Source organism: Trachemys scripta, chromosome 1 (genome assembly GCF_013100865.1).
Source record: "Trachemys scripta elegans isolate TJP31775 chromosome 1, CAS_Tse_1.0, whole genome shotgun sequence".
Taxonomy (NCBI): domain Eukaryota; kingdom Metazoa; phylum Chordata; order Testudines; family Emydidae; genus Trachemys; species Trachemys scripta.
In genome coordinates, this window is record NC_048298.1 from 107580249 (window position 1) to 107606792 (window position 26544).

Sequence of the window (26544 nt, forward strand, 5' to 3'; positions counted from 1 at the left end):
AATGAAAAACATGGGGATCGATATGAAAATCCAGAGGTGGATAAGGAATTGGTTAATGGGGAGAAAGCAGCGGGTCGTATTAAAGGGTGAATTATCGGGTTGGAGGGAGGTTACTAGTGGAGTGCCTCAAGGTTCGGTTTTGGGACCCATTTTATTTAATCTATTTATAACTGACCTCGGGACCGATTGCAAGAGTGGGCTGATAAAGTTTGCGGATGATACGAAGGTGGGAGGAGTTGCAAACTCGGAGGATAGGGATATTCTGCAGGGAGACTTGAATGAGCTTGTGAATTGGAGTGTCAGAAATAGGATGAAATTTAATAGTGAAAAGTGTAAGGTGATGCACTTGGGGATGACTAATAAAAATTTTAGTTACAAGATGGGGACGCATTGGTTAGAAGTAACGGAAGAGGAGAAAGACCTAGGGGTCCTTGTGGACCGCAGGATGACTATGAGTCGACAATGTGACGTGGCGGTGAAAAAAGCCAATGCGGTCTTGGGATGTATTAGGCGAGGTATATCTAGTAGGGATAGGGAGGTCCTGCTTCCGTTGTATAAGGCGCTGGTGAGACCTCATTTGGAGTACTGTGTGCAGTTCTGGTCTCCAATGTTTAAAAAAGATGAACTCAAACTGGAACGGGTGCAGAGAAGGGCGACTAAGATGATCAGAGGAATGGAAAACCTGTCGTATGAAAAGAGATTAGAGGAGCTTGGGTTGTTTAGTCTGACAAAGCGAAGGCTGAGGGGGGATATGATTGCTATCTTCAAATATATCAGAGGGGTTAATACAAGGGAGGGAGAAGAATTATTCCAGCTTAGTACAAATGTGGACACGAGAACGAATGGATACAAACTGGCCGGGGGGAAGTTCAGGCTTGAAATTAGACGAAGGTTTCTGACCGTCAGAGGGGTGAAATATTGGAACGGCCTTCCGAGGGAAACGGTGGGGGCGACGGACCTGTCCGGTTTTAAGATTAAGTTGGATAAGTTTATGGAGGGAATGGTTTAATGGTAAAACATAGTAGCCGAGGAAAACCAAGCAATGGTACATGAATAGCATAATGGCCAACAAGGGTCAGGCTAGAGACTCTTGCCTATATGCTCGGGGTATTACTGATCGCCATATTTGGGGTCGGGAAGGAATTTTCCTCCAGGGTAGATTGGCTGAGCCTCTGGAGGTTTTTCGCCTTCCTCCGCAGCATGGGGCAGGGATCACTAGCAGGAGGGTCTCAGCCGATTGAAGTCACTAAAACACAGGATTGGGGACTTCAACGGCAGAGTCCAGGGAAGGGTCTTGTGGCCTGCAGCATGCAGGGGGTCAGACCAGATGATCATTATGGTCCCTTCTGACCTTAAAGTCTATGAGTCTATGAGATTCAGATTGTTTTCTTTCCTGGGTTCAGTACTACTTTGACATGTGTCAAATTCAACTTGATTTATGTCTGAAAGCAACCCCTGTGATAGAGTATTGGTGGCACATCATGTAAACTAGAAAACTCATCCAGTAGTTGCCAATACAATTAATCTCTCCTTGTTTCTGACACCAGCATCGCAGAATTCTAGCACTGGTGGCTCTTGACAGTTTTTTGCATTCTTTTGATTGTTTTGACAAACAACCATGCTTTCTTCAAAGTTTGTGGGGAGTCTTTCTCTCTTTGATGTAAGCATTGGGGGACTTGTATTCTCCATGTCTTAATATACTGTATCTTCCCTGTAGAAGTAAAATTCCCGAAGTATATTGTTAGCATTACTGTCATTACCACCACCATTTTTCATTTTGTACACGTATACAGACTTGTGATAAATTAGATCTATATGTTAGTATCAAAATTGTCATTTTTATTTAGTGAGCACTTTGAAGCCCAGTATGAAGCTGTTTATTGTTATGTCTCACAGTAATACTGACCTGTGCAAAAGTGTCACTGAATTAAAAAGCTAGTTTCTAGAATATTTCAAAAACTAGTATTGCATGCAAAGGTAATTACAAATTAAATACCTCAACATCGGGCAAATTATTTCCAGTAGAGACAGTGAAGTGTTAGTACCATTATACAAGGCATTGGTGAGGCCCCATCTGGAATACTGTATGAATTCTGGTCTCCTGTGTTTAAGAAAGATGAACTCAACCTGGAACAGGTGCAGGGAAGGGTTATTAGTGTAATCAGAGGAATAGAAAACCTATCTTATGAGAGGAGACTCAAAGAGCTTGGGCTGTTTAGCCTAACCAAAAGTAGGCTGAGAGAGGGGATATGATTGCTCTCTATAAATACATCAGAGGGATAAATAGGAGGGAGAGGAGTTATTTAAGTTAAGCACCAATGTGGAAACAAGAACAAATGGATATAAACAGGCCATCATCTAATTTCAAGCCTAAATTTGTTGAAGGTTTCTAATCATCAGAGGAGTTAAGTTCTGCAACAGCCTTCCAAAGGGAGCAGTGGGGGCCAAAAAACCTAACTGGCTTCAAGACTGAGCTTGATAAATTTATGGAGGGGATGGTATGATGAGACTGCCTGCAATGGCATGTAGCCAGTCTGCAACAGCTAGCAGCAGGTATCTCCATTGACCAGTGATGGGACACTAGATGGGGAGGGCTCTGAATTACTACAGATAATTCTTTCCCAGGTGTGTGTCTGATGGATCTTGCCCACATGCTCAGGGTCTAACTGATCGCCATATTGTTACAGGAAGGAATTTTCCTCTGGGTCATATTGACAGTGGTCCTAGGGGTTTCTCGCCTTCCTCTGCAGCATGGGGCATGGGTCACTTGCAGGTTTACACTAGTGTAAATGGTGGATTCTCTGTAACTTGAAGTCTTTAAATCATGATTTGAGGACTTCAGTAACTCAGCCAGAGGTTTTGGGTCTATAACAGGAGTGGGTGGGTAATGGTCTGTGGCCTGCAATGTGCAGGGTCATGTCGGTCCCTTCTGGCCTTAACGTCTGAGTCATTGAGTCTAAAACCTTCTACAAGGCAGACAAGATGCTAAATTGTACAATCAAAAGTTTACAAATGCGGAAGCATTAAATTAGGATTCATGTGCATTTATATCTACCCAGGATGCAGTACAAACTGTGGGCAAGCAATCTATTGCTACTGGTACACAACCTTCAGTATAAGATTTATCTAGTCAGCAAATTTCAACTGAAAATCTAGAAAACTATTAGTCACATTTGTGATACTTTGACAATTAAGAGTATGCGATGTGAACGCATTTCATGTTATATGTTGCAAAATATTGGTATTTACCACTTTTGCCATATAAAAACAGCTTCATCATTTCTGGAAAAAAAATACTTACCCATGCAAAACTCAAAAAAATCTTCTAATATGTTGTCATTTGGTAGCTTTGACCAATAAACCCCACTTCAAGGTGAGTAAGTAAAACCTGTAGTCATAGTCATGCTGCAGTATTTCTAAAACTGAAGAAAATGACACTTACTCATTTTGAGTACCATTGTTTCATCTCACTGAGAGGTGTATGGCAGCACTTGACAGCTCCGCATCATACTTCATCTAAACTTAGGTAAAATAAGCTTTAAAATGATGTATGATGTGTGTGTCAGGTGGGTATGTTAAACTCCAAAAATACGATTATTATTTTTTGGAGAATGACCACATGCCTATAGTGGTTATCAGATCTTCATAATTGACAACCCAGTGGCCATAATCCCTTCATCAGAAGGCTTTCAAACACATATGTGGGTGTTGGGTTTGACAAGGCTGTCACTGAGCCAGAGCTCCATCCCACATGGTGGAGGCAAATCCCAACTACATGCTTGTTTCATAGCCATACCCCGCCAACGCAGCAGAACTTTTAGTAGTTCTGTTGAATTGAGAGCCTTCCTTGGCTTCTAATAGCATGAGTGATTTTAACTTTTATTGATTGAGAATTATGCTTGATACTGGTTAATCATTTTTCTACCTTTTCTGAAGTTCTTGCATTTGCCTCTCCCAAGAGGTGATGACTGGACAGTTTTCCAAGTATCTGTGTGAGAGTTCTGAAAATTGTTTTCTCTATTCAGCACAATAGACAACACAGTTGAAAAATGTCTTGGATGTAGTCTTTGACAGCACCTAAAGCACCCCACTGCTTTCTTAAAGAAAATGGGTCTGTTGTGAAACCATAATTCATTCCCTCTTTATTTTGCGTAAAGGTTTATTAGCTTATGATTTAAGCAAACCATCTGGTCCCGCTGGCACTGCACACTGTCAGGCCCAGTGTTTTTTTTCCTTATAATATGTCTCTGAAGTTAGTTAAATTACATACTTAAGTCCCAGCTTTGGCCTGTGCTTTTTCCATGTCTTAACATCTGCTCTTGGAAAGCTTTCTGGGTTCCAAGTAAGTTTACATGGAGCCAGGACTTTTCCTTTGACTGTCTCCCATGTCCTCTCATCAGTTCAATTCAGTGAAAAATAATGGGAGAAATGTATAGTGCCTATTTAATCTCAATCCTGTAAAAAAAGCAAATCCAAGAGGTTGACGGGGCGACAAATAGCAGCAGACCTGAAAGGACTAGGAGAGCATTCTCTGAGAGATATAGAATGACAGATGGTGAGGAAGTTTAGTCTCTTTTCTTCCCTGGCAAATTCTTATCTCACTCCTGACTTCTGATTTCAAGTCCTTTTTGATTTGGTGTGAGCTTTCTATTGTTAGTCAGAAGTGCAGGTTTATAACATCTTTTCTGTCTTGTGTCCCATGATGCTTTTTACATTAATCATATGGGAAAAGTGTATTGGTCAATGTGATCAAATTCAGCAATTGAAAATATACCAGGTCAGCCTGGAGTTTTGGAAAATAAAAACTGTGCTGGATTTGCACAAAGCTAATGCTAAAATTGTTGCTAATAGTGGGTATCTACCATCTGTATTCTCCCAAATTCCAACTCTTCTTATCCTGTCAATAGCATTTGAAATGAATATTGAACATAGATGCCTGTCCCATTGTCCTTTAAATCAACAACTGAATTCTTCCCTTTTAAAGCAGCAAGTTTAAAAAAAAAACTGGCTCTTTTTAAGGATGCAATATTGCATATTAAAATTTAACTTCTCATGCTTCATGACGTGAAAAGCAATATATCTGTGCTGTCTTGGCAAGATCCCTACAATGCAGGGATCTGAATTCAGGATTCAAGCTCAGTCCCGTCCTCATGAAACAGCAGGATCTAAAAGCTGAAAGCAGCGTGGACAACTCATCCGAGAGGGGAATGGCATATCTCATTTTCAAATGACCTCTGAGACCTTTGGGTGTATGTCAATAGAATAAAGAAGGAGCAAGATCTAGTCTTCGGCTAGATGGAGAAAGTTACCCCAATGCAAATTTGAGGGTAGATGTAAATGAAGCAAAAGAAAAGTAACAAGACTTCAGGAGAATCTTAAACAACCTGGAGGAAGGCGAATTGGACTTCATCAGTAAGAAGGTGGGGATGATTGAGAAAGCCAGTCCACTTCAATGAAGAAAAATGTCTATTTAGATGCGAGGAAGACACGTACAAACCACGTATATCCTGAGTTCATACCAAGTTCCTCAAAGTCCAGCACATGCTGTGAATATGCAGTATGCTGAATTGTCAAGTGGCTAAATTATATTAGTCAAGTACAATTCTCCCAGCATTAAAGTAAAAAAAAATCTTTTGATGATGCATGTATATCACTGGCGTAATTCTGAACCTCAAATTTATCTTCAGTATTTCCTGTTACATAAGTAACTGTACGAAATCTTAGGGGGAAAAATCAAAAGTAGCATTAATTATGAATAAATAAATAAAATTAGACTTACAAGTTGCCTACAGTCAATGCTCCTGTGCCACTCACTCCAGCACTGGCTCCTGGGATATGCAAGGACTTGGGTGCAGTAAAATTGATGAGTCACCATATTGTTCTTTCCTGTTAAAGTTTAATTTAAATGTTCCCAATGAAATGATCTGAATGTGCATAATTGTGTGTATCTGAGAGAGTTCTGTTGTAAATGTATTCATCCCTATTTGGCAAAGTTGTATCTTTTCTAAGAAAAAGCTTAACATAAAATCACTGGGGTGACTATCACTTCTCTTTCTGCACAATGTGAGAGATGGTGACAGTTCAGTGAACTAGTTCATTAGCACATTATAGTGTCCAGCTGTTTTCCACCTGTCTGAGGAATTAGGAGACCTAGTTTTCTGTTTGCTTTTCGTGAGTACAGTAACTTAGCAAAAACATACAATTAAGAGAATTGCCAAATGGAATAGTTCAAAAAGATTAGCAAACTGTGATAATGCAGCCTCCAAAGAATTCAATCCTTTCTGGTTGCAGAGTTTAGATCTTACTACTCTGAATGAGGAGCCTTGGCCCAGATATCAGCTGCTGGCATCAGTGTACCCTGTGAATAACCCAGATTCGTCATGGATGCTGGAGGTCTACATCAAGCCAGCCCTTGGTGTTAGTGTTGCAGACTTGTAATATGACTAGGAATGGATTGGTGGATGCTGAAAACCTTTTCCCCCTAATTAGGGAAAGGTTTGTTGCCACAAAGATTACATCTTGGCAAGTAGCAAACTGACATAAGCCCTTGTGCTTGTTGAAGTTGGCTAGGCACTTGTTTAGTTGAGGTTACTTTTTGTTACTAAAAAGATGGTTTTGTGGTTGGCACACACCCTTTCTCCCCTCCCCCAATTAAAAACAAAATGTTTATCCAGATAGTTCTGATTGTGGAACCATCCAAAGGAAATGGAAATGGCTGATATGCTATACACCTTGACTTCCCTGCTTTTCCCTTTTTCTAGACATTATCTTCAGTTTCCTTTGCTGATGTTTCTTTCTGCTTTTCTCCACTACTTACACACTTTTTATTTGCATTTTTTTTAACCACATTACTTTTTCCATTCAATGGAATTTTTTTCTGTCCAGTTTCAAGACAGACAGAGCATCTGATCTGTTTTGCACAAAAATACTACTCCACCTCAGACAGGAAAAGCCTGGTTTGGATGAATAAAACTGGCTATTTTATGTATGTTAACCAGTTTACAGTGAGTTTCATTTTAACTTTGTGTCACTTAAGGTCTCTTTCATTTTTTTGATCTCTGGGCAAACTCATTTCTGTACATCTTGAGCTAAGAACTGCAGTTTTTATTTGGAAATCAGATTTATAATATGGTTAAGATCTCTGGTGAAAAGTGAAACCTTTATTTTTAGAACTGAAATGTTTCTTGAGGATAAACAGTAAGAAAATGGAAATATTTTTTTGTACTCAAATACATATGACTAGAGAGAGATGTGCTATACCCTAGCCAAATGGGTCTACTTACATATAAGCATACTGAATTTTCTAAAAACCAGGTTGCTGTTCTTCAGACAGTACATTTTTCAGTGCTTGCCTAGTCAGTATCCAGTCTGAATCACCCTTATAAAGGGATGTTGGTAGGAGCTGAGTTTAATGTAATGTTAGGAATTTATTTAAGGTGTGGAGAGGAGGTGTGGTCACAGATTTAACCCAGAAAATATTGTTTACCTATAGGCAATATTAAGATCTGTATTCTTCCCGTTGGAGACGCATTTTAAAACACTTGTGTCACTCCTTGCTGAGCCCTCCCTGAGGAGTTGGTTATGACTGGGAGGTTGATTAGGGCACCCTAAATTGAAGAGTCTGGGTGCAAGAAATCCTCATGCCTCCTGAGATTATTGCAAAATTATTAAAATATCTGGTAATGTTTCTGTGTTAGAATACATTGGTACTTGAATGTTTAGTTGTGTTTTAACACCTGCTAATTAACACAATTGTAAATTCTAGCTCAGGTAGGACCCAAACATTTTTTCTAGTGCAGCCTTGGGTAAAACATGACTTGGAAGGAACATCTGTTTAATGTTTACACACAAATTTACAATCATTAGTTCTGAATTTGAATCATTCCCACACTGTCAAACATCATATAGGGCAAGAACAAGGCTCCACCATCCTTGTCTATCCTCAGTTGATTTTCGCCTATCCTCTGTGTTAAGTCCCAGAAATTAGCCCTCTCTAATTACTATTTGATGGAGGGATTCTTTCATTTCGCCCAATTTATGTGTTTCTCCAGCCGCACAGTGGCACTCCTGCCAGACTGTCTGGCATCATTCTTAACACACATCCCACATATTTCTGTCTTCTTTTCCGGATAACTTTGGAGGTAAGAAGTTACTGAATTCCCTGAAAAATCTTGGCATTTATCATCAATTAATTCCATTTAATACCTGGTATTTTCCTGAGACGTTTGCCTCTGAAGGCATTTAGACATCTTTCTATACCTTTGGTGGGATTTCCAGCTTTCACATATATATGTTAAGGTGGAAATAACATTTGAGTTGAAGGTTTGTAATTTGGTCTTTAAATTGTAGATTTTCAGTGTGAATCGACATCTGCTAATGAACGTGTTAAAACATCATTAAAAAGTCAAATGTAGGCACAGCTTATGTATGCAGATGCTACTTGCACCTTCTTTCCCTCCCTTTCTCTCCCTTATATGCAGTATACTGTACACATGTATTTACATGCCTGTTTGCAGACTGTTGGCTCTAATCTCAGTTGTGATGTCCAGTAAATTTCTATTCATCATGTTGTACTGTTTTTCTGTCTTTCCTCTTCTTCCTCCCTTTTGCCCCCACCCCAAAAAATAAACCAAAACAAAAAACTCTTAGGTAGAGGAGTTGATGATGGCTATGGAGAAAGTGAAGCAAGAACTGGAGTCCATGAAAGCAAAGCTGTCCTCTACCCAGCAGTCTTTAGCTGAGAAGGAGACCCATTTAACCAACCTACGAGCAGAGAGGAGGAAACATTTGGAGGAGGTTCTGGAGATGAAGTGAGTATTTATTTCCATTCCTTATGCCTGCACTGTATTGACATCCCCTCACTTCTCCTTTTACCTCTGCTTTTGGTGATCTAAAGACAGTTACTAAATTGCACTTCTCTACAGAGAATTACAGTTATCTGTGTTCTCACTCAAAGCTTCAAAGGAACCATCTGACCAAAAGCTGTGTACATGACTAGGACTAGATTTTCTACTGGAACGAAATACATATTTTTCCTCCCTTGTCATCCACTTTCTTCCTATACATTGGTGATATTTTTTTCATTAGTTCCCAAAGGCCCTAAATCAGAATCATGGCCCCATTGTCTTGTGTGCTATATGAATTCTCAATAAGACATGGGCTCTACTTTGAAGAGCATACAATGTAACTTAAGGCAAGGCATCAGTAAGTGTAGCAATCAATAGAAGGGAAGGAAAGACAAGGATAAAAGTAAGTACCAAGGTAACAGTAATCTCCTGAATCAAAGCACAGCTGCTGTATTGCCAGATGAAGATTTTTCAAGATCATGTGACTGGTTCATTGGCACTGCTGAAACCTAACTGAAGTTGAGTTTGAACTTGTGTATGTTTTTCGCTGCCACCCCTCACACAAGGAGTCTTTAGTATGGCCAAGCATTGCAGTGTTGGGGAAAGGTGTGGGATTAGATTTCTAAGACTTAAATACTTCCTAAATTCTGACCTCCCTTACAGATAAATGGTTATCTTTAGTTTAGGGAGGCATGAATCCATTTAGCGCAATGACGGATAGCACTGCCGGCAGTTCATTAAAAACACTTTCAATTGTTTAGCCAGCCCTGAAGAGAAGGAATATTTTTGTTGGCAGCACTTGCAGTGGTTCCTCCTCTGTGGTTTTTTGAGCCATTATTTATTTAGTTAACATTTCTGTGTTAACCTCTTTCCTTTTTGAAAAAAGAAAAGAAATGATAGAAAAACAGCTCTTACAAAATGGAAAGAGAGGTGGCTCGAGTCTTGAAGCTCTAACTTAAGAGCCCACACTCTTCAATATGGCTTCTGTGGCGATGCAGGACTCACCCCTGCGGCATCTCCTGCTGGTCGTCTCGGGAATTAGCTCTTTTCCAACTTGTGCGCCCTTTGCAGGCCGGTGTCCCGCTTGTCGCTGGCCCCCTGTGTCCCTCCCTGGACCCGGTGCCCCTTGTCTTTGGGGTGTTGCCCCCTAGCAATACCCCTCAGTCTCAGGGTCTCCCCACCCAGGGAACCCCCAACCCTCTATCCCCGCCTTGCCTCAGTCGTGGCTACTGCCAGTCACCAACTAGCCCCCGTTCCTTGGGGCAGACTGCAGTATAAGCCACTCATCACTGACAAGGAGGGTTTGGACCTGCTGCCTCTGCCTGCCCTCAGCAACCTCCAATACCCATTGGCCTTGAACTAGGCCAGCAGCCTGGGAGGTTCCAGGCCAGAGCTCCCCAGCCCTGCTCCACCTTAGGTACCCAGGTACACTCCCCAGCACCCAGGCCCTTCTCCCTCTAAAGGCAGAGGGAGTCTGCCAGTTCCTGGCTCAAAGCCTTTTTATAGGGGCCGGCTGTGGTCTGTTTGGGGCGTGGCTCCCAGCTCTGCCTACTTCCCCAATCAGCCTGGGAGCTGCTTGCCCCAGCCACAGCCCTCTGCTGGGCTGTTCTAAGCCCCTCAGGACAGGAGCGGGTGACCACCCCACTACAGCTTCATATTCAGCTACCTAATACAGTCTGACCTAGATCTGGCACTGGGACACTGCAAGACTGCAGTGCTTAAAAAACATACTTTTTAGTTTTAATAAAACATTTATTGACTTATAAATTTCACTGCCTTGAGAGTTGATGTATTGGGGGATGGGAGGAATAGCTCTTAAGTTGATGTGGGAATCCAAAGTAACTTGAGATACATCCCATATCCAATCTTCTAGCAACACTCTCTCCTGCCAAATTGCTGCGCCAAACCTTCTCATTAAAATATATACAATATTCAGTATATCCTGAAATGTACTTGGAATTGGGTAGCTGTAGTACCTTTAACATACCACTCACTTCTTTTAAATGATGACCTATCTTAACTAGTTAGTTATTGTTGGAAAGTTATTGCATAGAGTGAAAGTGAGTCTCAGGAACCAAATAAACTGGTAGATCCATTGTGACCTAAGTAGGGAGGAGAGCGGGAGAGAGAAAATTAATGCTGTCAACACATGGACAGAGACGGAAAAAGCATTAAATTTATACATTGAAGTAGTTGAACATGTTGTAGACTTCTTTAGTCTTCCTTAAAGTTCTGTAAAGCTGACAAAGGCATCTAAACCTCAGTACGTTAGAATGCACCCTTACCATAAGCCTCTTTACTATGGACAAGTCTCTACTATTGTCTCCCAATCCATAAAATAATACCTTACATTTATGAGAAAGAACTGCAGTGTACCCTTTCCTGTTCAACCTTCACAATCTACTGCTTTTGAAGAGAAAGAGAGTTACTGCTGAAAACTGAGACTGGAAAACTTAAAAATACTTCTCAGATAAACTAGAGAGTGTACTGCAGTTTGTAACTCACCTCTTTTGGCTTGAGTGGTTGAAGCAAGGCCACCTTTATTTTTAATTTTTAATTGCCATATTTTCTGAAGGGTTTTCTTGTTTGATATTGTAGTGAATGTGCTACAGAAGTTTTGGAGTGTTTGTTATATCCCCTCAAGTCAGAGGTTCAACTCAACCATAAAAATGTGCTCAGGACTAGACTGATGCATGAAATGTGAGACCAGGATCAGTTATTTTTAAATAGCTTTTGAAAAGGACTCTCTTCTGCTGTTTTCAAGCTGTGCCAAGAGTATTCTTAAATGTAATACTTCAGTATAGAATCTGTACTTCCTCAACTGAAAAGTACCTTTTCTTGAGTAAATATACTATAATCCACCTGGTTTTGGTATTCTTAAGCACAAGCTATAGTTGTTTGCTGATTGTACAATAATTCATTAAGGGATCTAAGCATGGATTTGAGTGTGTGCGCCTCATATAGATGACTTAAATGCTAACTTCAGGTTATAGCAACAATCTTCAAAGTAGAAAAGATAAGTATGCTAGACAGTCTGTTACAGAGATAATACGCTTTACAAAATTGTTACTCAGAGTAGAATTTGTGTTTATTCAATGGACTATATAGTTTTGAGTGAGTCTTTCTATACTAGTGAGGGAATAATACGCTTATTAAAATACACCTCTACCACAATGTGAACTGCTGCAAAGGCGGAAATCCAGTCCCTAGAGAAAATGATTCTCTCCTTATTCATCTGACTCTGGGATTTACATTTTGTTGTAACTCATTATAGAGGAAGCTGGTAGGGATTCCTATATTTAGGTTGCCTAACATTTTCCATTATAAAAGATACTAGTGACCTTTTTGAGAAACTCTGACCCCTCCAGTGTTTGCAGCAGGTCTTTAAAAATTGGCAGGGAGAAAGCCTTTGAGACAGTGAAATGCCTATTTTTTGTCCTATTCAATTCTTTTTAGTCTTGGGTTATAAATTGTTGAAAATCACCATTTCCCTTCTGTTCCGTGCATTGTCATCAATATTTTGGCAACATGCAAAAATAACTGAACACAAACAGTCTAATCTAAGGCTGGGCCCATGCCACTGCCAAAGCAGCAGCACTGAGAACTCTGGTAACAGACTGCCATACTGCTGATGGAACAGCTTTGGGACGTAGAGGGGGAAAGAAATCAGACTAGGCTCCCCTAGATTCAGCAAAAGGTCCCAGTAGCCTCTCCTGCCCCATTCTCTGGGGGATTATATTGGGCAGGAGTTTCCCTCCACACACATGTATCCCTACTGGAGGAAAGAGAGCCAAGGCAAGAGTTCCCCTCCTGCTGCCCTCCCAGATTCAGAACATGGCCTCAGCAGCCCATCTCCCATCCCATCCCACAAGATAACAGCTTTCTCCTGTAGGCCATTAATGTATATAGTCCTGTAACTCAAGTGATGCAGAACTCTGTGATACAATGCCAAAGTTTCTTAGTTCAAGCCCTGATGATGATGGATAATGGTGCAGTTATTACAGTTGTACGTAAAGAACTTGTTTTTACTTTTTTCTTTAAAAAGAAAAAAAAAACCACACAGCTAATAACCTATGACATTATGTACAAAATCTCTTCTGAAAGAACATCATTTAGATTATAAAATCAAACACTTAAAGGTTAGGAAATGCCATTATTTAGGTTGCTCATGCAACCTTAGTTCAACCCCCTTGTGTGTATGCATTATGATACTATCTTTAATTACACAAAATGCATACTATTTTTTCCACAGGATACCTGCCTCATTCAGTATATAGAATGGACAGTAGTCAGAGAATGAGTCAGGCTTGTGTAGCAGCAAATTAGGTTTTTTTTCTGCCTCATTTGTTCTACAAGTTGGAATGTGTACAGAGAATGAGGCAAAGGGCTGCTAGAAGAGATAGGTTGCCAACGCAGGTGAATGCATACGGGAGGACTCTGTTCTAGCCTTGCCGCAGAATTCCTGTGTGGTGCTATGCAAGTCACTTAAACCAAAAATTTTGGCAGATGGCCACTAATTGTATGTGCTCATTTTCTAAGTGCCCAATTTCAGACACCTGGGACCTGATTTGTAGAAGAGCTGAGCACTCACAATTGACACAAAAGTCAATGGGAACTGTGTGTGCTCAGTATTTCTGGCGGTAAGGCAGTGTGGTCTGGAGGTATGAGCATAGGGTTGGGAGTCAAGAAGGTCCTGAGTTCTAATTCTGGCTCTCTTACTGATTCATTGTGTAGCATCAGGCAAGTCTCTTGTCTCAGTTTCCCAATTTGTAAAATTATGATGATGATTTCTTATCTCATCATGGAAATAAATTCATTAATATTTATGAGGCATTCACACACTATAGGTGGTAAATGCTCTAGAAAAGAAATGAATAATTCTGTGTTCACTGCAGAGTTTCGGTTGCATGGAGTAAATAAAGGTAGGTGCCACACAGAGTAATGAGCCTCAAAGAAATATTGAACAGCAGCCTCATTACCCAAGCACTGTCCAGTCTGTCCACTGAATAAAGCAGGGGTCCTATGGAAAAATATGATACAATCTTTAATTACAGAACTATATCATAATTAAGGATATGATTCTGTCACGGAGGTCACAGATTCCATGATTTTCCAGGATCACCGTGACTTCTGGGGCAGGGGTGAAGCAGCCGTCAGAGCAGCGGCCCCCAGAACAGCTGACTGGCGGCCAGACCGAGGGCCATGGAGTAGTGGCCTCCGGAACAGCTGGCCAGCTGCCAGCCCTGGGGCCTCTAGAATGGGGGCAGAACAGCCAGAGCAGCAGTCCCCAGCCAGTTGGAGCAGCAGCTGGGGTTGGGTCAGCCCCTCTGGGCCTGGAGCATCCCCGGTCAGCCTGTGCCACAGGAGCAATGGCAGGGCTGGAGCAGCTGCAAGCCTTGGCACTTGGCTCCTCCCCCAGTCACAGGTTATTTTTAGTAGGTGTCAGGGACAGGTCATGGGCTTCCATGAATTTTTGTTTATTCCCACGACCTGTCCCTGACTTTTACTAAAAATACCCATGACAGAATCTTAGGCATATGCATTATGATTAAGGTTAAGGGAGCAGAATTAAGGTTGTATAGGAAGCCTAAATTCTAGCATTTCTTAACTTTCAAGTGGTTGACTGTAACTTAAATGTTATTCTTCGAGTGCTCGCACATGTCCATTCCACTGTAGGTGTGTATGCGCCCCAAGCAGAGTCTCTGGAAATTTTTCCCTCAGTGGTACATATTGCGTCAACTCTGGCACCCCGTGGTGCTGCATGCTCATAGCACCGGAATAAAGGGCCCAGCTGACCCCGCACCACCTCAGGTCCTTCTTACCATCCGTGATGGTCGCTGGAACTGCTGTCCTTGCTGCGGCAAACTGTTCTCAGGGGTTTCATTGTTCTTCATTTCTTCATATTGTGTATAGTTGCAGTGTAAATAGTTATTTGTTTTGTTAGGTAAGTTTAGTTGGCACTTCTCTGTCAGTTAGTGGAGTTTTGTCCATTCCCGGTGCCTTGGTCACCGAGCTTCAAGCCCTGTGCCTCCTGCAACAAAGCTCTGCCTTTGAGCGACCTGCACTCTCGTTGCCTAAAGTGCTTGGGGGATGCTCACATAGGGAATCGCTGTCAGATCTGCCACAAGTTTAAGAGGACCAGGAGGCAAGGTTAAAGTTCCTATTGATGGAAACGGCATTCAGACTCAGCACAGATTACCTCAGGGTTGTTGCAGAGCACTTCTCTCTCCGTGCAGGAGTCCCAGCACCATTCACCATCCCCGGTGCCAAGAAAGAAGCATAAGAAGCAGATGGCCGAGAGGGGACGTTCCCCTACTCTAAAGAAGGCCAGGCATGAAGAGCAGAGCGGAATGCTACTTAAGTCAAGCCACTTTTCTGCCTTGGCATCACAGGCAGCCCCATTGACCCTGGTCTGTTCGCATTGAGTCTGGTCCCAGATGAGCCATCAGCACCAGAGGGACAGCTCAGCACCAGCGCTATCATGGTGCCGTCCACTCCAGAGGTGTTTGCCGTGGCCAGAGACTTGCTGGCATTCTCGGTACTCCTGTCACCGGCAGTACAAGAGTTGGCATCCTTGGTGCCAGTGGGCAGGACAGAGCACGTCACCCCTATCTGCCATCCAGTTCTGTGCCCCACAGTACTGCCCAAAAGGAAACAGTCCTTGGTGGCCCTGGTGCAAACTTACCCACCCTGGCACCAATAGAAACTGCACCTCCACGGTCCCCAAAGGAGGACTCATCATCTGAGTCAGAGATTGGGTTGTACTCCTCTTGTCCAAGGAGTTGCCTTTGTTATCCCTCCAGTCAGCTCTACTCCTCCATGGACCCAGGCACAGGAATACCATCAAGTGCTTGGCTCAGTGGTCACTGACCTATGCCAATCCTTTTGGAACATGTGGGGATTCCCCCCAGGCCAGGACCCCACTCAACACACAGATAGTCGGTGGCCTCTGAGAAAAAGGCACCTCCATCCCATTGTTATCGACCTTCATGATCCAGATCTGCGGGATCCTGTCCACACAGAAGATAAAGGAGGAGAGCCACCTGCTGGTGCAGACCGCCTCCTCCCCAAACAAGGTGGTGTGGTAGGCATGTCACTCTCTCAAGACGACTTCAAGGCCCACCACGTGCTGCTAAAGATGTTGATCTTGAACTTAAGCTTGCAAGGTAAGGTAGTAAAAGAATCCTCCCATAGCCTGGTCGACATCCTAGTCGCTGCAGGCCCATCAAAAGTGGCCCTACCTCTCAATGAAGCCGTTATGGATCGTGTGAAAGTCCTGTGGCAAACTCCCGCCTCCTTTCCCCACCACCTCAAAAAGAGCCAAACAATAGTACTTTGTGCCCACCCAGAGTCATGAGTTCCTATACTCTCATCCCCACTGGGGTCCCTGGTGGTCTCTGTGGCCAGTGAAAAGGAGAGGCAGGGCCTACAAGGGGCGACACCTAAAGCAAAAGACTAAAAAAAACCTGGATCTTTTTGGTAGAAAGGTTTATTCTACTGGTGGACTACAGCTCAGGATCGCCAACCAGCAGGTGTTGCTGGGCAGATGACTTCAGTGTGTGGAACTCCATGTTGAAGTTCAAAGACTCATTCCCCCAAGAGTCCAGGCAAAAGTTCTCCTCGCTGGTGAAGAAGGGAAAGGTAATAGCCAGAGCCTCCTTGTAGGCAGCCCTGAATGTGGTGGACTCAGCACCCAGGTCCGTGGCCTCCACTGTTACCACTCCTAGGAGCTCATGGCTACAGTCCTCTGGTCTACCAACAGAGGTCCAGCAATCCCTTCAGGACCTCCCTTTCAAAGGGGCTTTGCTCTTTTTGGAGCAGATGGATGCGATGCTCCATGTGCTGAAGGTCTTCAGAGTTACCTTTAAGTCCCTGGGACTATATACCCCAGCAACTTTGAGAAAGCATGACAGGCCTCAGCAGCACTCCCAGTTCTCTGCCCCATTATCCTGTCAGGACTTGCAGAGGAGACGGAGCAGTTTTTTTTAAGTGCAGATATCCACTCCCATCTGCCTGTGTGCAAGAATCTGCTCTGCCCAGACACCCAGGGGGCTTGAAACAGACCTTTTGATGGCACACCTGAGGCCGTTATACCAGTTCCTGTGCCAGACCCCGGGTCCCCTTTATTTTCGGACCACCTGTCCCACTTAGCACAGCGTGTTCTCATTTCACCACAGACTGTTGGGTATGGAACTCCATAGAAATGGGTTATACACTCCAATTTATTTCTACCAACCCTCCCTCCCATCCCTCTTAAGGGACCCCTTTCATGAGCATCTTCTAGTCCAGGAGGTACAAGATCTCCTCCAAGTAGGAGCTATGGAAGAGGTTCCGCAGAATTTAAAAGGGAAGGAGTTTTACTACCGTTGTTTCCTAATTCTGAAAGCCACGGGCAGTCTCAGACCTATTCTAGACCTGTGCTGACTCAAGAAACTGAAGTTCCACATGATCCACTGACTTCCATTATCCCCTCCCTGGATGCCGGGGACCGGTACGCCACCCTCAATATAAAGGACACCAATCGTCACATTTCCATCTTCTAAGGCCACAAAAGGTATCTGAGGTTTGTCGTGAACCAGGCCCACTACCAATTCGCAGTTCTCCCATTCAGTCAGTCGGCAGCCCCACAGGTGTTTACAAAGTCATGGCGATAGCGGCAGACCTTCCTGAGAAGACGGGTGGTGGTGCAAGTCTACCCGTACCTGGACAACTGGCTAGTTGACCGGTCCAAGGCTCAGGTAGAGTCCAGCATCCACCTCATACAGTTGACTTTCCAGGCCATGGGCCTGCTAATAAACGAGCAGAAATCTATCGTCACTCCGGTGCCGAGGATAGAGTTTATCAGAGCAGTTCTCAACTCCACCCAGGCCAAGGCCTTCCTCCCAGAAGTCCGGTATCACACTATCATGTCACTAATAACACATGTCAAGAACCACCCCATTACGACAGTGTATTTCTGTCTGAGACTTTTAGGTCACCTGGCCTCATGCACGCACGTGGTGCAGGATGCAAGGCTATCCCTCAGGCCCCTTCAGGCTTGGCTGGCCTCCATTTACTCATCAAACTGCCACCATCTAGACTCAGTTTATTCTAAGGATAAATTGAGGACTTCAGTCTTCAAATTGGTGTCTTCTGTTAGTAATGAAAACTAAATTAACTGATTTTTTTAATAAAGTTTTTTGTTTTAGTTTTTTTTGGGTGAGGTATGGATTTGGTTGTTTTTTTTAATGCATGCATTATGAATGGAGAGTGTTGGACTTGATTTTGGATTCTTTAGCATTTGTTCATTTAAGCAAACTCCACTTTAATATTTGAATGAGTCTTTCTTGTTTTGAGTTATTTCTATTAAGTTCCCATAGCATCTAAAGAATTATCTCTGTTTGGGTTATTTAAAGATTTTTAAATTAGTGCTGTTACCTTGCTGATCTGATGAGAATTGATTTCTGTCATTTTTACATCTGATCCCATGAGAATTAATCTCAGGCATTTTCTTGTTGGTTTCCATTTGGTGAGCACGTGTATGTGTATGTGCGCGGGTATATAAGCTAGGAAGCTGATCAATAAATTTATTTGTGAACTTATATACATTATATATAATAAAATGATGTAATATACACACATACTACTGGGATATACATCTGATTACAAGATGTTTAGACACTTTGACCAAGGCTTGTTAGCTGCTCAAAAGCTGCCACTCTGCTTTAAGATTCTTCGAAATTAAAGATGCCACTTTTATTGGTAACGGTCACTGTGAAAAGTATTCATTGTACTTTTCACTTATATGCACTTTATTCCTCCAGAGCAATAGAGAAAATGGATTCTTTACTGCAGGAGAGGCTTGCAAGCGGTCTACATATGTCAACAATTGTGGGTGTAGAATGCAGTCACTTCACATTGTCTTCCTATTCTATATAGCAATATTGTTTTATCATGACATCTACAATGTGTAACTTCCAGTGCCAAGCAAAAACCCTCCATCCCACTGTATACTGGGATATATGTTAGATGGGCCACTTGGCACTTAATGCCCTGACAAGTCTTTACAAAACAATGGTAGCCATCACTTCACCTGTAATTATTTTGTTTAATTTTAAATAAGCCAGAATCCTACAGGGGGCAGTGTGCGTCTTTGGAAACTACTGTTTGGGACAGACTTGAATAACCACATATGCCTGCGTCTATTTCCCTCATAGTCTTAGGGCTTGTCTACACTTGAAATGCTACAGCAGCACAGCTGCAGTAGCGCGTCAGTGTAGACACTACCTACACCAACAGGAGGGGTTCTCCGATCAGAGTAGGTAATCCACCTCCCTAAGAAGTGGTAGCTTAGCTCAACAGAGGAATTCTTCCATTGACCTGGCACTGTCTACACTGAGGCTTAGGTCAGCTTAACTACATCATACAGGGATGTGGATTTTTCACACTCCGAGCAACGTAGCTGGGTTGACATAACTTTTTAATGTAGACCAGGCCCTAGTTTTCTGACTGAAAATGTCTCTTATGGAAGGGAGGGCTTGAAAATGACACATACAGGATATTGCTACTGGATTTTGTCTTCTTTAATTTTCTAGTATAAAATGTATACTTTTTTTTTCCTTTGGAAGTAGTTATCCTATTAGATTTTGACACCTGAACAGTAAACATTTTAATTACGAAGTCCTGAAATATGAAAAGTTGTCCCTTTCCAAATTGCAGAAAACATCTATATTGAGTTCAGATCAATGGCAATATCATGATTGTGGAAATGCTGAGTCTCTCAGAACAAATTTCTTAGAATCATATGGAAAACAAAGAATGTGTGTAGTGTTCACCTACTGTGTGTCTGTGTATATATACTCTGTGTGTATGGATTTTGCATGTTTTCTGGCATTAGTGGTCTCTGGAGGTTACTTTTGCAACCCAGAAAAAAACAGTTTTGCACCCTAGTCTGAATGCTTCAGTTCTCATTACTGTTATAAAATGTGTTGTTAAAAAGTCTCATTTGAAAACCCTATATATATTTTTTTCCTCGTGTTTTTTGTTTGGGGGCTCTGACTTTGTTTACTTCAATTGCTTTTCTACACTGTCTGTTAGATTCAGCCTACAAGCACCCTCTAAAGATGCTCAGCACAAGGTCACCACTGTGGACAGTTTACCACTTTGTCTCCAGTGAAATAAATATTGGCATGTGGTGGAGAATGATTGTGCTGGTGATATCAACAGTAAAAGGTTTCTGGACCCTAGAACAGGTCAAATGATGATTAACTTGGTTGTGGACAATAGCACAAAACTCTCTTAATCGAATGATTTGGCATAAGTCAACTGTATTGTGAATTTTGGTCTCAAAAGTTCACAGTAAGGGTGATCTTTGAAGCAATTAAATGGTATCTGTAATGAATCGTGTAAGTATGGTACCACCTCACATGTGCCTAGATAGAAAGAGGGCTATTTGTCTTTACCACATTTATCTTTAACTGCCAGAAAGTTGTTCTTATCTTCTACAGATTGTTTGTTTGTTTTTATAGTTCGCCTTCCTTTAAAAGGTTTTTGTTCCAAGGCTTCTTCAGATACTAAAATCCTGGCACTATGGCTCACAGTTCCATTCTGTCTCATGATAAACACCACCATATCTCATTATATCTTGAACTCCATGGTCCCTCAGAACAGCCTTATAGAGAGAATGTACTGTACTATCTAAATGAGCCATGACAGGCCTGGGAGCAAGACCAACTGCTGAAAAGTGCACCAGGTGGTGTTAAAGGGGTTTGTTCCACTCAGTAATTGCTCAGTCTGTTAATGTTGTAGGGAGGAGTTGGGAAAGGAGGTTCTTTCAGCCGTTAACTTCCTGAGAATTTAGTTACACTGTGCTCTTGTTTCCATGCTATTCCACTGGAGATTTTTTTCTTCTGGATCTGTTTTCCAGGGGATGAGTTCAGTGTGACTGATCCCTTCAGTAGCTCCTGGACCCAGGTTTCTAGAAAGACAATTCAATGCAACTTGACTGCTTTTAAGTCAGAATATGAAAAGAGAGTGCACAAACTCAGCCTTGAGAATAAAAACCTTGTTGTAATATTTTAATCTGGTTTTTATATTTATTTATTTTGTTTGTTTGTTTGTTTGTTTTAAGTGAGGGAAGATGACCTGGTCAGAAAGCTTCTTCGCTAGAATAGATGTATGTATTTCAGTTAGGTCTAGCCTACCTTGTGGTCATTTTTCCTTTCATATTATTACAGAATGCTCATAGAAATTCTCTTGAAAATTCCCATTTGTTGAAAAACATTTATATATGCATACAAAGAGCTGGAATATTATTGTCCACTGTTCCTGGAGATTTACATAGTGCTACCGTGCATGAACGATTGTCCCTCTTTTCCTTCCCTATCCTGGGAATCCATGTGTGCAGATGAGCTTTAGGGTAGGTGCAGTACTGCATAACATCTGGAAGGTACTTAGTGCCCAATCTCTCTTACTGTTCAGAACAGAGTTGGTATGGCAAATCTTCACTTTTGTCACAGAAAGAGAGGAATCATTTTTTCTGGAGGTGGTTAGTCAAATTGTTTTATGTTGGTTTATCAAAAGAATTAAAGAAAAGGCAGTGTTATTCTGACTGACATTGAATAACATAGATTGTGACACAGCCCTAAAGTAAGCCAATCTGCTCCTTTCTCCCTGTTTTTTCTGCATCTTCATCCTTTAGCACTAAACATTCCTATTATACTCTCTCAGTCTCTGTAATCAGACACATTACGCAGTTCTGTTAGAAGTGAGGCATTTTTAATTATTTTCTTCACACACCTGTCCTTTTTGTTTTGTTTTTAAAACAGAAGTTATTTTTGGCTCTGTACTGGTACTGATAGTATGTTCCCTAAACTGGACATTTCAGTCACATCATTGACCCCATCGCTATCTATAATCCCATAATATTTTGGTGTTTCCAGGGGTCTTGCTGAACTAAACCAAATCAAGCACTTTTGATTTTCTGTTGAAGTCAAAAGAATCACAGGTTCCTCTCTGTGTTTTTTTTCCTTCTTGATAAACGTGCACTGTAAATATTGGTTCGTATAAATCAACTCTTAAGAGCACTGCATATTTCATTAAATACAGCCAAACTGTGGGTTACTTAAAGTTCCAAGTGAAAATATTATGGTATCTCATTGCATATATTGTAGATTTAATGTAGTGTGAACAATAGTAGCTTTGAGCCATTGTAAATCCCATGCGGACATCATCAACATGGTTCAAAATACAAGGAGAGAAATCCCAAAGGTTGTATGTGCTCATATGGCTGCTGTGCATATGTAAGTCATTCTTTCTTTCATTATTTTTAAAATAGCAATGTGGTATTTTGAAAAAGAGAGGGATAAGGAAGAGCCTAACACCATATGAGTTTTGGAGCTGATCTGAAATTCCTTTTTCCATAGCCGTGGGGTCAGTTTGCAATAATAATAGAAATAACCTCTGAGCCAGGTGGTTTTCCCTTGAATCTTGGGGATGAGTTGCAGCAACTCGACAGTAGATGCAGTGGCTAAAGTATTGGGGAGATCTTCCAAACTGTCCTCACTTCCCATGACCTGTGCCCTCACTTTGCATGGGAATCTGGGGTATACCTCTGGTGGGATTTTGCCAGCAGAAAAATCACTATTAGATAGATGTATTAAAACTAAAACAAACAAAAAACAACCTGCAGGTCCATGGAATTTTTGAGAAATCTCCTTTTTTAATTTTCTTTTTTTCCTGGTAGAGGTTACTTCAGGAGAGTGAGGCTTTTTGGGGCGGAGTATCTGTATGTGAGAGCATGTGCCAGAGTTCAGTCCATAAGAGCTGGTCAAACCAGCTTATTCAGGAACCATAAGAGAACACATGAGACACAGTACAAAAAATCATCCTTTCACATATAAGCTGATTGCGTGCAAGATTCAATACAAGCCTTCTCCTCCTTCTCCTCCTCCCCAATCCAATTTGTAACAGTACACTATTATGTGAATTATGAAGATGTGGAGATGTTATCTTTCATATTGGCCCACAAATAGAAGCAGGATGCTAGACTAGATTGACCAATGGTCTGAGATAGCATGACAATTCCTGTGTGCCTAAATCTGTTTTCCAAATGCCTTCTTCTGACATTCTACGTAGCTTATAGTTTTCTATAAACCAGTAGCTGATTTTCTACCTAGCATGTAATTTACAGATTTATCATAGAGGATCTGTGTCTAAAATTAATATTAAGATGTCTTTAATTTGGTCTCAACAAAATCAGTAAAACCTTTTTGATCCCCGTAATTCTTATGGGCACAGTTCTTTTTCTCTTGACACTGAGTTTTGCTTGTAGAGTTACTGAAACTTTGGGTTCGAGTATCAATCCACTTTGCATGTAGTTTATATAAGTATAAGGGAAGTCCTTTTTATTGTGAAAGGTCCAAATTATTCAATCCACTGGTCCTAGATACCCGCAGAACTTGCATATATGGAGGCAACCAATGCGCTTCTATCCCTCAATTGTTAACAGATTTTAACATGCATGTAGTTTTTGTGATCTTGTAAAAATGAAGAGGCCCTCTTTTGTTATTTGCAGGAGGCCTTCTATGACCTTGGGCTAGTTATGGTCTCTACTAAGCAACATCAGAAAATTATGTAGTTATAATTATAATAATAATAATAATTTGCACTTATAGAGTCCTTCATCTGAATATCTTAAAGTATTTTATAAAGGTGGGTAAATACTATTCTCATTCTACAAATGAGTAAGCCGAGACCAGAGAGGTAAAGTGACTTACTCACCCAGTTCCTCATCGCAAGTCAGTAATAGTTCAGGAATTGGACATCAGCTGCATTCCCCAATCAAACTATTGCATTGTTGTCGGCTTCTAACACTTGGAGTAATTTCTCCAAACGGACTTGGTAAATGTGCTCCAGAAGCATCTTGGAGGTTATAAGTTCTAGATCATTGGCTCCAGGACTTGCCTTCCACCCCCCAGTTTTTACTGCATTAAGACTGAGTTGTTTGGTTCTAACCATCTTTACTGTTTTCAGACCTTAAAATTAATGTCTAGAAAGCTAAGAACAGAGTCAAAAGAAGTGACTGATTTCTCAAAGAATCCAGAATTCATATTACAGTCTTAGAGGAACCGATGCATGTCCATGCTATGCAGTTATCTAAACTAACATGTTTACATTTTAATGTGCCCATCGTGTCTCGGTGCCATATATAATACACCACAAAATGCTTTTCAAAATCTTCTGGCCATTCCTAGTTTGAAAATCATTCTCTTTCTGTTCAGTCACCTATTCATTTATTCTCTCTGTGCAATCCTCTTTTTTGTTTTCTTTGAAAATAGAACCCTATCAAGTCCAAAAGAAGAAAGTATGTTAGACAGTGGAGCAAAGTGGGATATAGGCATTATGGTTCAGCCCATGCAGTAAACTCTGAATTGTAACAAAGTGAGCCCAGCTACAGGTTAGATGTGTCATGAATTATGTTCTAATTGAATGGTATACATTACACTGCCACTAGTGAACAATCACAGGAATAATTATATTATTGAAAAATATTTACTCATTTTTCTGAACTATATAATTTAGTATTTTTTGTCTGAAGGGAAAGGTCAGATGGCCTCTTTTCACTACATTTGCCACAGGATTTATTTTCTTTTTAACTGGAATGCACTTCCTGCTGGTTGTGACTGCTGCTCTGTAGTGCTTCATCAGAAGCCCTGTCTTCATTAGACCACAGAAAGAAACAGGGGCCTTGTAAGCTGAAGCATTTGTGCTCAAGAGTGTGATTATATATCTCATTCTGGTTTCCATCCTGCAGTTAGTGTTGCAAACTGCCCCTCATGCCCCACAGACTGATTAGCTTGACCTCTGGTCTCAACCAGCAGAGCTGCTTATGAAAATCAGCCAGCATAGGAGGAAGAAGTGCTGGACTGACCCTGTGACCCTCTGGGGATGGTAGTCAGTTTGAATATGTATATTCTGCACAGAGAGAAGTTGGGTGATTGTTTTCAGAAGTGATTTGCAATTATCATTTATTGGTCCCACTCCTGTTCATCACATCCGTCATGAGGCACTTCTCTGCTGGCTTCTTTTTTATTTTTTTCCTTGAACTTTCTACCTGATCCACAGGTTGACTCAAACTCCAAGGCAAGTTTTATTTCTGCACCCTATGATGAGTGACCCATGTGCCTGTCCCTGGCTTATTATGTTTCTCAAACTTTATAGCATTGCTGCTGCTTTTGTCTTGACTCTTCAGCTTTTCATTTGATTTCCGTTTGAAGAGGGGATGTATTCTATCTCTTTCCATCCCTCCACAACAAAATCCCTCTCTGCTTTAGCACTCAAATATTTTTCATTTTAGGTTGGAATTCCATGTATTTATACAATACATATTTGTAATCCACATCCTTCTTTCACTCAAGAGGCAGTGCAGAATATGAATTTTGCCCAGCTTTGTAGGGTGTAGACTTTCAAATAGATATTTAAGAAAATAAAAACTGTTGTGCAGATAAGATACATGTCTCTCTTTTTCACTCTCCTCCCACAAATAACGTTCTCATACAGACTCTTCTAAATCTTAGTTTCCATCTCTAGTAAATGTCAGTATATACAATTCAAAATACTCATATCCTCAGTTCTTTGCTCTAAAAAGAGAGCAGCAGTATGCATTGTTTCTTGCTAAGTTGGTCTTTCAGACTTGCCTTACCTTGGTGTTTGTGAGATTCACTGTCTTACTGAGGGCCTTGGCATAGAGATTGCAGAAAGAGATTAATTTAGCTAGTGGCATGTTAATTTAAAACAAAAACAAAACCAATTATTGTGCCTTGCCTTGATAAATGTGGAGCTGTTTTTGGACTACAGTTTCATAGCTGTTGTATCAAATGAGGCTTGAAACAAATTGGCAAACTAGAAGTGTCCAAAGTACAGTGGTGCAGTGTGCTTTCTGATTCCCAGCCCTCGAGATCCCAGCAAAGATTGCAAATTAAACAAACTCAAAATTAATCAGATCTACAATCAAATAAAATACAATCATTAAGGCTTTCGTAGACCACAAAGGAGCAATTGTGTAATTGTGAGAGAGGTGCTGGAGAGGGATTTTTTTGTGTGCTCTAAAGGAAAATCAACAGCAAGGTGTCAAAGAGAAAAATGAAACCCTGCAGGTGAAGCTGTCTTTGGAGCCAAGAGAAACCAGCATTTTATGCAGAACTGCTAGTGAACTGTTGGAGAATGAAAGGGGTGTTTGGCATTGAGCTTTAGAATGTGTCAGCTTTTCACTTGGCCCAAATAGAAAGAGGCTTTGGACTGCAGATACTGTTAATCGAGTAGTTCTGAACTTGTGAACAACCACTTCAAGCAACCTCACACCAATGCTTCGCCCCAGTGGTCTCAACCGCCATAGTTTTCACCTCCTTTACAACTTGTAGTGTGGGAGTAGCACTTCCTTACTGTGGGAAATTGAGAAGTACAGTCAACAGTGCCTAGAAACAGCTTGGCTGACAGGAGAATTTTTTATATTCTCCTCCCTCTTGGGAGATATGGTGGAGAAAATCAGAGTAACAGCCGTGTTAGTCTGTATCCGCAAAAAGAAGAACAGGAGTACTTGTGGCACCTTAGAGACTAACAAATTTATTAGAGCATAAGCTTTCGTGGGCTGTAGTCCACGAAAGCTTATGCTCTAATAAATTTGTTAGTCTCTAAGGTGCCACAAGTACTCCTGTTCTTC

The 26544-nt window shown here is 41.4% G+C and overlaps 1 protein-coding gene across 15 annotated transcripts in view; it reads left to right on the forward strand.

Annotated features, from left to right (window-relative positions):
• The window catches only part of ERC1 (ELKS/RAB6-interacting/CAST family member 1), a 530185-nt gene that overhangs the window by 322674 nt on the left and 180967 nt on the right, over positions 1-26544 (forward strand). For all 15 annotated transcript variants that reach the window (XM_034780724.1, XM_034780799.1, XM_034780743.1 and 12 more), the window contains one exon: positions 8650-8810. In XM_034780724.1, the coding sequence (XP_034636615.1) occupies positions 8650-8810 (161 nt within the window). The remainder of the gene's footprint in view (positions 1-8649; positions 8811-26544) is intronic.